This window comes from Typopeltis vanoorti, chromosome 23 (genome assembly GCF_054136105.1).
Source record: "Typopeltis vanoorti isolate ZY-2024b chromosome 23, IOZ_Tvanoo_1.0, whole genome shotgun sequence".
NCBI classification, from domain to species: domain Eukaryota; kingdom Metazoa; phylum Arthropoda; class Arachnida; order Uropygi; family Thelyphonidae; genus Typopeltis; species Typopeltis vanoorti.
Genome location: NC_143571.1, coordinates 66307589 through 66321366, shown reverse-complemented (window position 1 = coordinate 66321366; position 13778 = coordinate 66307589). Strand labels below are relative to the sequence as shown.

General features: G+C 36.2%; 1 protein-coding gene across 1 annotated transcript in view; it reads left to right on the top strand.

Annotated features, from left to right (window-relative positions):
- LOC150093923 (homeobox protein PKNOX2-like) overlaps window positions 1–13778 on the top strand; it is a 134239-nt gene that overhangs the window by 85668 nt on the left and 34793 nt on the right. Inside the window, 1 exon segment of the mRNA XM_090412922.1 lies at window positions 6349–6476. Within this exon segment, the coding sequence (XP_090269048.1) occupies window positions 6349–6476 (128 nt within the window).

The following is a 13778-nucleotide window of genomic DNA, read 5'->3' as shown; positions in this document are numbered from 1 at the left end:
CTCTGATTAGCTTTGGCTTTCCTTACATTACAAAATGAAAGATGACAGTCAAACTAGAGCAGATGGGGTTGGATATTAGATTGGTGTATTGGATTGGAGACTGGCTAACTGATAGGTATCAACAAGTTATGTATGGGGGAGAGATATCCAGGAAAAGGAAAGTCACTAGTGGAGTGCCTCAGGGTTCTGTTTTAGGTCCATTACTGTTTAACTTGTATATTAATGATATAGGTGAAGATTTGGATGGAGATATTCAGTTGTTTGCAGATGATGCACAGTTGGGACGAACCATGAAGTGTAGTGAAGATATTGTGACCTTATAGGAAGATTTGAATAGATTGAGTGATTGGACACGGAAATGGGGATGTGAGTTCAATGTTGCAAAATGTAAGGTTTTAAAATTTGGAAAACAAAGATGGGATGCAGAATTTTTGCTTGTTTGAGAATATATTGTTGGAGGTAGAGGAAATAAGAGATCTGGGGGTGATAGTGGATAAAGATCTAAAATTTAGGGGACACGTAGCCAAAATTGTGAAGACAACACAAAGGCTTCTGGGAATGATGCGGTGGACACTGACGTGTAGAAGTAGGGAGATTCTTGTTCCATTGTATAAGGCTTTGATTAGGCCACACATTGACTATTGTGCCCAGATTTGGCCACCGGGTTTTCAGAAGGATGAAGAGATGTTGGAAAGGGTCCAAAGGAGACTGACTAAGGTAGTTTCTGACCTCTGGAATGTCGAGTATGAGGAAAGATTGAGAAGATGTAATTTGCAGAGTCCGGTGGACAGGAGGAAGAGGGGAGATATGATAGAGACCTACAAGTTGGTAAGGGGTTGTTATAGGATCAATGCTGGAGAAGTTTTACAGAGCATAGTGGGAGATCAGGGGAGAACCAGAGGTCATCCCTGGAAACTGTATAAAGAGGGTGTGTTTTTTTTCATGCAGTGTTGTGAATGATTGGAATGCCTTGCCTGAGAGTGTGGTGTCTGCAAAGAGTTTGAGTGTGTTTAAAACATGGTATGATGAGCTGTGTGTGTGATAAAAGGACCTCCCAGATGAGTCTTTGACTCTATGAAGCCTTGAGATGGTAATAATAATAATATACCAGTCGCCCTTCTTGCGTACAACTTATACTGCTCACAGACATGCCGATCACCTTTTCTTTGTAATACCTCCTCAACCTTTTCTTTGTGCAACTCCTGCTTAATGAATCTATTCATCTATATGACACCTGCCTGATTTATCCTTCCAACACTCTACGTATACATTTAGATACTGCTTTCTTCAAATACTCCTTTACCACCTCCCATGCACCACCAATATTTCTCTTTCTTCAAATTCTTATACAATAGCAGTTTTGAAAGCCGAGTCCTCAGCTTGTCATAATCACCTGCTTTGTAGTTCCACATATATCCCTTCTTAATAGAAAATTCTGTACGTCTGGCCAAGACTATAGGTCAAGATATCCCAGGTCAAGACAATATAATCACTTTCTCCAAGCAGATGCAGTAATCAGATCCAGCACTCTTGAACCTCATGTCCCCTGTATTACATGTTGCCTCAAGTAATTATCTTTCAGCAGCTGTATAAATTCCATTTCTTTCCCTGCCTGTGATCATTCTGCCTCCCAATCTATGTCCACATAGTTGAAATTCCCCATACTAATTACTTGACCTGTACTCATCGTGCTAATTTGCCAATGCATGCCATCTACATTCTTCCTTATACCCCTGGATTATAGCAGTAACTAATTACATATTTAGTCCTGTTGGCCTCTATCTCATACCAGATAGTCTCAAATGAGCTGCTCTCTGAATCCTTGTTCACCCGTGATGTATTTATACTCTTTGGCTTTAATTGCTCTTCTATCACTAGCCAAACTTCCCCCTCCTTCTGTCCTCTCTGAAGACACTATATCCCTAGCATTGTGTCTGGACAGTTCTTCGGCGACAATTCATCGTGGGAAAATTGATTGCCGACAATTCATCACGGAGAAAATTCATTGCGAGGACTATTTATCACAGAGACTATTCACTGTGAGGAAAATTCATCGTGGAAATTTAATGGTGGGGAAAATTAATCGCACGAAAATTCACCTTGAATATATATGGAAAAAAAAATCTTTTTTTAAAATTTACATATAAAGTTATTCATATTCTTTCTTCTATGGGCTCTGTAAATGGAATATTAATTGTTAATAAAGAAAACAATTTGTAACAAATGGAGGCTATATTTATTTTAAGATTCGGATTTTTATGAATTTATAAAATAATTGTTTGACAAAAATAATCATCTTGAATCAAGTTCTGGGAGAATAAAATGTATTGGCGACTAAGATAATTAGCAAAAAAAAAAAAAAATGATAGTGGCATTGTTCTCCAGAGTGAATCTTAAGTGAAGAAATATGAAAGGATCTCTTATTTGCACTGGCATTAAAAACTATAATTATACGATAAAACAAGCAGCAAAAATAAATGTTACTTGTAGGTAATATAATTTAGATTCCAGTTACCGATAAAACCGCAAGCAACTGCGTTTCTGGCAATAGGTAACTGAACGTAGCTACGTACGTGAGGTAATCTGGTTAAGTGTTCTCATCAGCATGAAGGATTATCGCACCTTCTAATGGATATGATAGTCAAATGCACTTGATATCCATGTTTTTTCAACAAGGGGTCTGACTTGTATCCAGGATTTGCTGGACGTATATATATGTCCTGGCCGGTTGGGAGGTTAACCCTGCGGAGGTTGCGGTTGAAAAAATTGCAGCTTAGGACGCGTGTATCGGAGAGATACATTCATTACTAGTATGTGTTAAAATGTGATAAAACTTAAAAAAAAAAACCACTACAAATATAATACATGATGGTTTATTTATTTTCAGTTACAATCTATAAATTATTGAAAAAAGGAAACAAATAAAAAAAAAATAACTAAACCAATACTATACTGACATCAGAGTTTGTGGTATCTCTCAGATACAATTTACTATCAGATATCACTTTCACATTCGACTCTGTTATTCTCATCATTGGACTCAAGTAACATTCGCCGAATCTCTTGAACATCTGATGGATTATCTGTCGATATATTTTTCCAGCCATTTTCAATGGTAAATAAAAAAAAAAAAAAAACTAAACCAATACTGTACTGACATTGGAGTTCGCAGTATCTCTCAGATACAATTTACTATCAAATATTACACACCTCTACATAACATGTGTTAAACCAAACTGACTTAAATTTTTTAGCGAATAACACTTTCAGTGAATTTTTTCTGTGATGATTTTTCCTGCGATAAATTTTCCTCTCAATGAATTTTTCCCCACGATGAGTTTTCCCTGCGAGCAATTTTCCCGTGATGAATTGTCCGTGAACCCCTTTGCATTCTATTCCTGTGACCATATCATCCTGAGTCAACCACGTCTCACTAATGCCTATAATTTTTGGCCAAGTTGTGCTAACCAATACCAAAAACTCTTCAACCTTATTTTGAATACTTCTGGCATTCATAAACTGCAATATTCCCCCCCACCCCACTTCATCCCACAACCTCCCTTACACGTGTGTTACTTATCCAACTAAAGTTAACCTGGGATGCATCATGTGATTGCTACTCTCCTACTTACTAACTTCTAGGTTGCCTGGACCCATGCTCACCTGCATCTCCCCAAAACATTCTAGTTTCCCTGACTTTGTATTTCCAAACTCTCACTGAAGAAGTGAGAGTTTGGAAATACTTTCTCAAGACTCCTGACACCAAATCTATTTAAATGCAAACCTTATATAAATCCTTCCCACCATCAAACTCACTCCACAATCTATAAATCTCAAACCATTCCTCTTGCACACTCATTCACAATCAGCTCTCTATCTGAGTTCACCTCTATCATACTGTGGCAACAGATTCACAACTTTTACTTTCTCACTCTTCTTTTTCATATGCACTAGCAACTCTTTCATGTCTTCTTGCATACCACACTTGCCACCTGCTAAATCATTTGTACCAGCCAAAATAAACATCTCTTTCACCTTAACTCTATGTATCCTTAACATCACTGACATCCTTTATCTTAGCTCCAGGAAAACATGATTTCATCACACTCTTCTCAGGAACTCCTCGTATCAGTGAATTACCATACAAAATCTGATCTTTATTTTCACGTTTTTGCTCTTTTATGATCTGCTTTCACTCTTCTTTCTTTCTCTTCTGTGTCATACCATCCACCAGGTGTTTCTCCAATTAATCTCATGTTTTGTTCTGTGAAGAAATCCACGTAAGTGCACTATCCTTTCCATTACCATCTGTCATTCTTTTCATTTTTTATCATTTGTACAGTCATTCATACCACTTGCAACACTATGCCAATTGCATTATCACACATTTCGTCTATCACTCTGTTTCTTCTATTAACTGCTATCACTCTTCTTACTCTCTTCACACTTATGACATTTGTCATGAAATACTTTCAACAAACACATTCCCCAGTTTCATTTTCCTTCTAAAAATTTCTCATTCTGTGAAGGCCATATATTTAGCACATGCTGCAGTGAATGCAATTATGCATGTTAAAATCTCCTGCCATTGTTTTGCACATGAGCACCATTATGCACAATATGGTGTACAAGAAAAGAAATAACAAATCTTTAAACATCAGAAAATCACACTATCCTTACAGTTAATCAAACAAACACTCATAAATATAATGATAAAAAAAATTACTTAACTGTTGCTAAAAATTCCAAAAAAAAAAAAGTTATCCTTCATCACTAGCATTCACTACTTACACGTTCTTTCAACCTCTTGCGGTGACTCCAGGCTGATATTTTCTTTCCAATAATATCTTCTGGTTTTTTTTTTTTTCAAATTATTTATTCATGATGAAAACAAAATAGTGATCAAATATAGGAATGCAAAAATTATGCACTTTTTGATGCAGTGTTAAATTGCAAAAGGTTGCACCTGTGTTCATCTCTTGTTTCTGCAGCTACTAGTCAAACTGAAGGTCAGCAGTATAGGATAAATCATACAGTTAAATTAAAACACCATTTTTCCATCATAGTGTGATGTAAAATTATTTTTACATGAACTAGACTGGGAAATGCATCATCATTATCTGGTTGAATTGAGGAAAGGGAAAGAGGAATGCATATCATCAGCCTTTCTTTACATTTGTCTGTCTGTCTGTTCATATATACAGTATATATATATACACCACTATTCTTCAGTCTGTTAGCCTGAAACTAGTAGCTGCAAGGATGTATAAACTAGTACGATCTTTTGATACAATTTCAAATATGTTTAACAAACTTTTCGTAAATTACTGAATGACCCATCAATATATATATCTACTCATCTACTCTATATATATAAAAAGATAAGCTGAAATTTGAAATGTTTTTATGTCACGTTTTTTGTCTTACCAGCTTACCGGCTTACCAGCCTGGAACTCGGGGGGGGGGGGGGGGGGGGCGCCGTAGGTGCTAGTGGGGTGAAGCTCCCCTAGTATATATATATATATTAGGGTTACCAAGTAATTTTATAAACTTGGTTATTTTACTCGTAATCCCAAGTAAGCAAACAGTTAAGTTTGCGCCTGCACGTAGTTCAAGTCTAAAGGTGGTGCAACACCAGGGCAACTCATTGTAAAGGTGGATAAAGCTCTGATTACTATTCTTAGTATTTTCCATAATGTAAAGCACATCTCACTAAGAGATGTATACTGCAATACATTATGGGTGGGGTCACTACCCAGACCGGTTTCAACCTTTTTTGAGATCTAGCTAGACCCTAAATACCAAGGTTTTAGTAATACAGAGCCTTATCAACTTTACCTATACAAGTTGCTACAAGGTGTTTTTATTTTGAATAAGAATCTCTGGAGGTGAAATAGATGTAAATAAGTTTTTTTATCTTGGAAATAATGTATTAGGGTTACCAAGTAATTTTATAAATTTATAAAATTACTTGGTAACCCTAATACATTATTCCCAAGGTAAAAAAAAACTTATTTACATACATATATATATATATTGATAGGTCATTCAATATATACTTTTTTCCCTTCCCTAGTCATTTTGTGAATTTCTTCCATTTCATTGTCCAGACTTTTTATTAGCCATATTAGAGAAAAGGAAGTTTCACTTATTTGAGTAATTTTTTGCAATTGCTTGAGGAAGTTCTGTCAATCTTGTCGATAGTTCAACATGAATCTCTAAAGAAGAAATAAACCACATTATGTTTCTATAATTTGCATCACACCTACTACTGCACTCATATTATGCTCATTTGATGAGTGTATAGACCTTACCTCATGTTTTAATATATAGTAATAAATATTTTAGATTCAGAGTACCCATGTCCAGCCATCAGTAACTACAGCACATGTCATTCATGGTAGCACTCCTTTATCTCAGATTGGAGCCAGTCCCACCCCAGTTGCTCAGGAACCAAGAGTCCAGCCTATTGGTTAGTAAGCTATGCATGTTATTATTGAAATTTTTTGCTTGAGATTTCATGTTTGTAGTATTTGTGACTATATCTCTTCTTTAATACAGTAAAAATAACATAATAAAGTGCTTCTATGTAACTTTTATACTGCCTTTTTTGTACTCTCATCCTATAACAAAAGCTTATTGTTTGCTTTTCTGTGCAAATACTAAAATAATTTTAACAATGAAAATTTGCTAGCCTTCATCTCATATAATTCATGACTGGTATGCTGGTGCATCTGTGTGAAGAGAAGGGAGTACAGTTTGTGGATGTTATGGCATATGTTTGAGAGAAGAATGGAATTATACAGGCTTGATGGGTTGAATTTAAATGGCTTTGGAGTGAGTGTACTGGAGAAAGTGTTGCTAAATGGAAGTACAGTGTGTATGCTGCATGGAAGAGATCAAAAGTAAGATATGAAGTGAAAGTGCAGGAGAGTGGTATTGAAGAGACGGGATGGCTTGGCAGTGGAAACAATGGTAGTGTGATAGAACAAGAGAGAGAGAATGGGAATGCAAGAGGAACAGGGAAATGAGGGAGGGGAGTAGACAGGGAGACATGGCATAGGGAGAGTGGATGTTGAAAGTAGCAGTGAAATACCATTTCATCTACCTTATTTCTGATACTTTTGGCATTTCACTGCTACTTTCAACATCCACTCTCCCTATGCCATGTTCGCCCCAGAATGAGTTTGTTCGCCCCAAAATCAGCACTTCCCCTTCCTTCTTGTGCCAAGGCAAGTGCAAGAAGGAAGTGCTGATGATAGCAGAGGAATTAAGTCCACATAGTAGTAGCAGTATGAAAAAGGGAAATAGTAGCACTAGTTATGAGGCAGTGTGGTATAATGTGGAAATTGACAGGAAGACATGTTTAATTGGATGTTGCTATAGGCCAGACAATGTGGAGGATGGTGATGAAGAAATGTATAAATAACTTGGATTAGTGAACAAAGGAAGGGAAATTATTATGGCTGATTTTAATTATGGCAGTATAGATTGGAATGAAGAAATAGCATTTGGGAATAAGGAAAATGAATTTCATGAGCGTTAACTATCTCAGGCAGTATGTAAAGAAGGATATGCGAGGATTGAGAGTTTTAAACCTGATCATATCATCAGAGAATGTAATTGTGAATGGGGTTTCCCACTTTCATCCAGTTGGTGAGAGTGATCATGAAGTGTTCACCTGGGTTGTGGCTAACCGTATGCAGTCTTCTGTGAGAAAAGGATATATGTGGAATTATAATTCTGGCAATTATGGCAAGCTTAGGAGACAGCCTGGAGCTATAGCATAGAATGAGGAGTTGAGTAGTAAGGAAATAAATGCTACTTGAGAACTGACAAAGAAATACATAATAGCATCAGTGTGTGAATGTATTCTGAAGGCCAAAAGGCTGAATGAGGTATGTGTAAAATGGATGAATGAGGAGCTTAAGAATGAAATCTGGAAGAAAGTACTTTGAAGGCAGTACAAGATAAATAATGGTAATAATCAGTTACATGAAGAGTATAAAGAACAAGCCAGGAGAGTGACTCAGTAAGAAAAACAAAAGTGCAGTATGAGCAGAAATCAGCAAAACAGGTGAAGAAAAAGCATAGAGAATTTTTTAGATATGTGGCTAGTAGAAGGAACAATAATCATGGTAAGATGATGTTAATGGATGAAAATGGTAGATTGGTAAGTGCAGTGGAAGATATTGACATTGTTGAGGTATTCAGTGATAAATTTTTAAGGGTGTTTCATCCTGATCAGGGTGGAATCATGAGGAATTTAAGTGTACAGACATAAGAGAGGATGGCTTAATTGTGAGTGAGCAGGAGGCATTTGAGGAAATAAATGACTATGATGTCAATAAGGCAATAGGATTTGATAACATACTGCCACAGGTCTTAAGGGAAAGTTCCAGGGAATTGGCAGAAGCATTGGCATGCTTGTTTAATAAAAGTCTTACAACAGCACAGGTTCCAAGGGAGTGGAAAGAAGGTAAAATTGTCCCACTGCATAAAGGTGACGATAAGGTTGTGGCTTCAAATTGTAGGCCAGTCTGTATATCTGGAGTTGTGGTAAAGGTACTAGAGAGATTGGTGAGAAGTAGGATACAGAATTGGGTTGAAAACAGCAGTATTCTTTAGTGGTTATCAGAATGGGTTTGTTAAGTGGGAGATCATGTTTTACTAAGTCGTACACAAGGTGATGAATATCTTGGACAGGGAAAATGCATATACAATTGTGTACTTGGATTTTGCAAAAGCTTTTGATAAGCTACTACACAACAAACTAAGAAATAAATTGAAACAGATGGGATTGGATAACAGACTTGTAGAAGACTTGTGGCTAGTAGAAGGAACAATAATCATGGTAAGATGATGTTAATGGATGAAAATGGTAGATTGGTAAGTGCAGTGGAAGATATTGACATTGTTGAGGTATTCAGTGATAAATTTTTAAGGGTGTTTTTTTTAAGTTGGATCAGTGACTGGCTGTCAAATAGATATCAGAAAGTTGTATATGGGGGTGTGGTATCCCGTAACAGGAAGGTTACTAGTGGTGTACCCAGGAACGCGCCAAGGGTATTTACCGCCCGGGTGCGAACTTTTATCGGCTGTCCCGCCTGACATCTAAAAGTAAGGGTTATTAATTTCATTAGTTTAATTTTACGATGTAGGATATACCAAGAAATGAATATCATTACTATTAATGATTATACTGCATTGTATAATCCAAATTTGATATTAGCTACATAAAATAAATATTTGATATTTGTTTCTTGCTGCCCGAATGCAGTGCATCCTTTGGACTCTTGGGTTGGCGCGGCCCTGGGTGTACCGCAAGGATCAGTTTTGGGACCATTGTTGTTCAGTTTGTATAGTAATGATATTGGGATGGGTTTAACTAGTGATATGCAACTGTTTGCAAACAATGCAAAATTGGGAAGGAGCAATGCAGAGTCAAGCAGATGTTATGGCCTTGCAGGAGGTTGAATAGATTGCATGAATGGGCAGGTAAGTGGAAGTGTCAGTTCAAATTATCAAAGTGTAATGTTTTGAAATTTTCTAAGCAGTGATGGAATGCAGGGTATGCACTTGGTGGGGAAACTTTGAAGGAGGTAGAGGAAATGAGAGATCTAGTAGTGGCAGTGGACAAGGACCTGAAATTCAGGGGCCACATTGCACAAGTTGCAAAAACATCACATAATGGCAATGTTGCAGAGGACTCTGACACGTGGAATAAGGAGGTTATCATGCCATCGTATAAGGCCTTGATCAGGCCTCATATGGATTATTGTGTGCAGATCTGGTCACATGGTGATCAGGATATGTTGAAAAGTGTCCAGAGAAGATTCACAAAGGTTGTCAGTGGTCTTTGGAATTTGGAGTGAGGACAGATGAAGAGAATGTAAATTGCAAAGCCTCATGAATAGGAGGAAGAGGGGGGATATGATTGAGGCATATAAGCTAGTCAGGGGTTGTTATCAGGTTGACATGGAAGAGCTTTTTCATAGAATGAGAGAGGGGTTTGAACATTAGACCATCGTTGGAAACTGTATAAAGAGGGTGTGAACAGAAGAGTGAGCAGTAGGTTATTTGCATGTAGAGTAGTTGGTGAGTGGAATGCATTGCCCGAGTGTGTTGTGAATGTAGACATTGAATCATTTTAAGGCACAGTTGGATGAGCATTGTGTGCAATAGTGTGTACCTCCTATGATGAGTCTCTGAGTCCATTGAGGTTGGATGTTAATAATAAGAATAATAATTAACAGAATTATTGTAAAGAATGCTGTTATTACTACAGCGATCTCTCAATTATCCCTCACTTTCAAATAATTAAATCCCTTTTAAATACTCATTGAATGGGTTTCCACAGTGATTCTTAACTGGTGGGCTATGGCCCCTTGGGGGGGGGATTTACAGAACGTTTCTAGTTTTTAAAATTTTGAAATCTCTTAAAATTATAATTTTTTTGGTCTTTATTTTACATTGTTTCAAACTTGTATCGTTTTGTAATAGTAATCTGAATCATGCAGTAGTTTATTTTGTGGTGGTGCCGCAAGTCATCTTTTCGCTGCTGGCAACACTGCAAGTCGTGACATCTGCCTACTGGACATGTGATAGAAGTGATTCTCTGAAGTTACGAATGCATAAAACTTAACTTTGTTAAGTGCTACTTGAGTTCAATTACTTGCAATTACTTTTCGAAACTTTCAGTGTTGTAATACTGATTTGTTATTTCTTAAAATTTACCCCCTTATAAAATGAGCAAAGAATATTATTTGATTTCCTAAATATAAATATAGTAAAGTTTTTACAGTAATATTTAAGTAAAGTTGATTTCTGTTTTCTGATTTTTTTTGTCATTATAATCAGTAAGTAAAACCACTATTTTTTTTAAAAAAAGTTTTAGGATACTTAGGGGGCCACGACTACTAAAAGGTTAAGAACCACCGGGTTAGCATATTAGTCAACTCCCGGAACATCAATGTGTAATCATACATTCATTTAACCAGTCATCAGATTGATTTCCCAATATGGTGGAATAATTGAGAGATAAATGAGAGATATTATTTATGTTCCATGTTTTGTCATCATCAAATTCCTGCTGTGTACCTTCCAGGATATAGTGGCATTACCACATGAAAAGTTTATATTATTACTAACTTCCTATCCATGATGATCCCTCAAAATTAGTCTGTTATCAATCAAGTTTCCAAGATTGTCAAAATTTATATTTTGGTCTTCTATGGAAGTGCTTCCCAAACTGTGGGCCGTGGCTCCTTTGGGGGTCGTTAGTTTTGTTCAGAGGGGGCCGTGAAATAATGAAAACAAATTTAAAATGTTTTAAGCCTAAGTGTGTGCCATGTCAAATGTGTTTGTAAGATGCTAAGAATGTAATATTTGCATTTAATTTTTGCAATATTCGCTGTGTATGTTTTGTATTGAATATAAATACAATAAATATTTATAATAATATATATCTGTATTACGATTGTTTTTTCCGATGGGGACTGTGAAATATTTTAATTTTTCTAAGGAGGCCTTTACATCCATAAGTTTGGGAAGCACTGTTCTATGGTACTTCTGACTGCTGCACTATTCCATATAGATCTTGGTATTCTCTTGTCATTCTGGCATCAAACACATGCTCTGCTAATCATTCATCTCCCATTCTGATTAAGTGGCCGTCTCACCTAAGTTTTGCCCTCCTCACATTCCTGAATGCTAACAATGTGAAGTTCCTTCCTAACATCTTCATTTTTAATGATTCTGCCACCGATGCCATTTATTCATTCTCCTAATTTTTTTACAGAATTCTCATATCTATGGTTTTTAGTCTTATTAGCTGTTTTTTATTTCAACCTTAGCTCTCACATCCATAAATTAAAACTAGTTTAACAAAATCTTATCTGTTTCAGTATTGAATTTGTGATCTTCACTAAAAATTATCTAAATAATTGAAATATTTTACTTATACTATAGGTTGATACAACTGATATTTTCAGTGTTTGTACATATTATTATTATTATCCAGGCCTCCATGGAGTCAAAAGACTCATTGTGGGAGGTCATTTTTAGGAAACAAAGTTTATCATACCACTCCTTGAACTCATTGACTGTTCTTGCTCTAACCACTCTCTCAGGCAATGCATTCCACGGTTCAACCACCCTCCACGCAAGAAACCACTCCTCAAACTCTTGCTCACAGCTTCCTTTTGTAACTTCCAGGAATGGCCCCCTTGTCATCACTCCTTCCCGTCTTTTCACCAAGTGAAAGAACTCCCCATTGTCTACCCTGTAACACTTCCTGCCTCTCAACAGCTTAAAAGTCTCAATCATATCACCTCTCCTTCTTCTATCCACCAAACTCTATTATATTGCTATTATATTTTTTATAATCTTTGTCTTTTAGTTGCTGATTTTCTTGCCAGATTTGTTACAGCAGTTACTCATTTCAGAGAAATCCTACACTTTTATACTTCTAAATAAATCCAGTAATCACTCCAAACATCAATAGCCTGCAGAGTATTTTACCACCTTTCTCATTTATTTTTTATGTTCTTACCAACATTTTCCCATGACTTTTGTTTAGCTAGATTTACAGTGCTTCACTGCCATATATACATTTTTCTCTGTATTCTCTCAAAGTACAAACTGACTCACTTGCCATGAACTCTTGATGCGTTTCTTCTTTTTCTTCACTGTCTCTTTTTAACTTCATGAGTTCACCATGGAGTTCTGATATATTTTTTTTAAAATATCCTTATAGACAACCCTCACTACATGCTTCTCTGGCTGAATCAGTCAATGTTTTCTTCTGGGTTTGCCACTGAATCTCCAAGATTTGGTTCTTGTTTTCAAACTCTTTCACTTTTTCCTAAATAATGTTGTTTGTGTATTTGAGTCTACAGTTCACTTCTGAAAGCTGCTCAACTTTGATTAGTTTTAAAACTTACTTATACGCTTCTTTTCAATATGATATTTAGTTTTATCATATTCAAAACTAAATGATGATCACTTCCAATTTCAAATCCTCTGTATACTCTTGTGTCCTGAACTCTCATGATGACATTGTTATCAAGAATAGCATAGTCATTCGAACATTTCTTATTTCTTGCATCTTCTTTCCATGGAAATTTGTGCACATATTTACATTGAAGCATGGTGTTAGTAATAACTAGTCTTTGTCCAGAACAGAAATCTAGCAGCCACTTACTGTTATTATTAGCTTTTCTGTTTTGTCCCTTTTCTCAAAACATTTCTTTATGTCTGGTAATCAAATAGTTTTAATGGAACTTATACTAGACATATTTAAATAACTTGCACGATTTACACATGTAACAAAAAATGTATAGAATTTTATTCAAAAATTCCAATATTATTATTTTGGAATTTTTGTCTCCTCCATGTAGTCAGTAGATTCATCATGGGAGGCAAACTCAACCAGTAACATGTGTATCACATTAAGCTTTGAAGTTATTTACACGCCCTGTATTCACAATGCAATCTGGCATTGTATTCCACCCACCAACAACTCTCCACATAAAAAAATCAACTCCTCACACCCTTCTTCACTACATCTTTATACAACTTCCAGAGATGGCCTGTTGTTCTTCCCATCTTAGCATCCATTCTTTTTTATAATTCCTTCAGTATTAATCGGATAGAATCCTTCTATCATATCTCCTCTTTTCCTCCTATCCACCACATTCCTCAAACGCTCTTCATAACCAACACTCCAGAGTCCTGATATTACGTTGGTCATTCATCTTTGGACATTGTCTAGTATT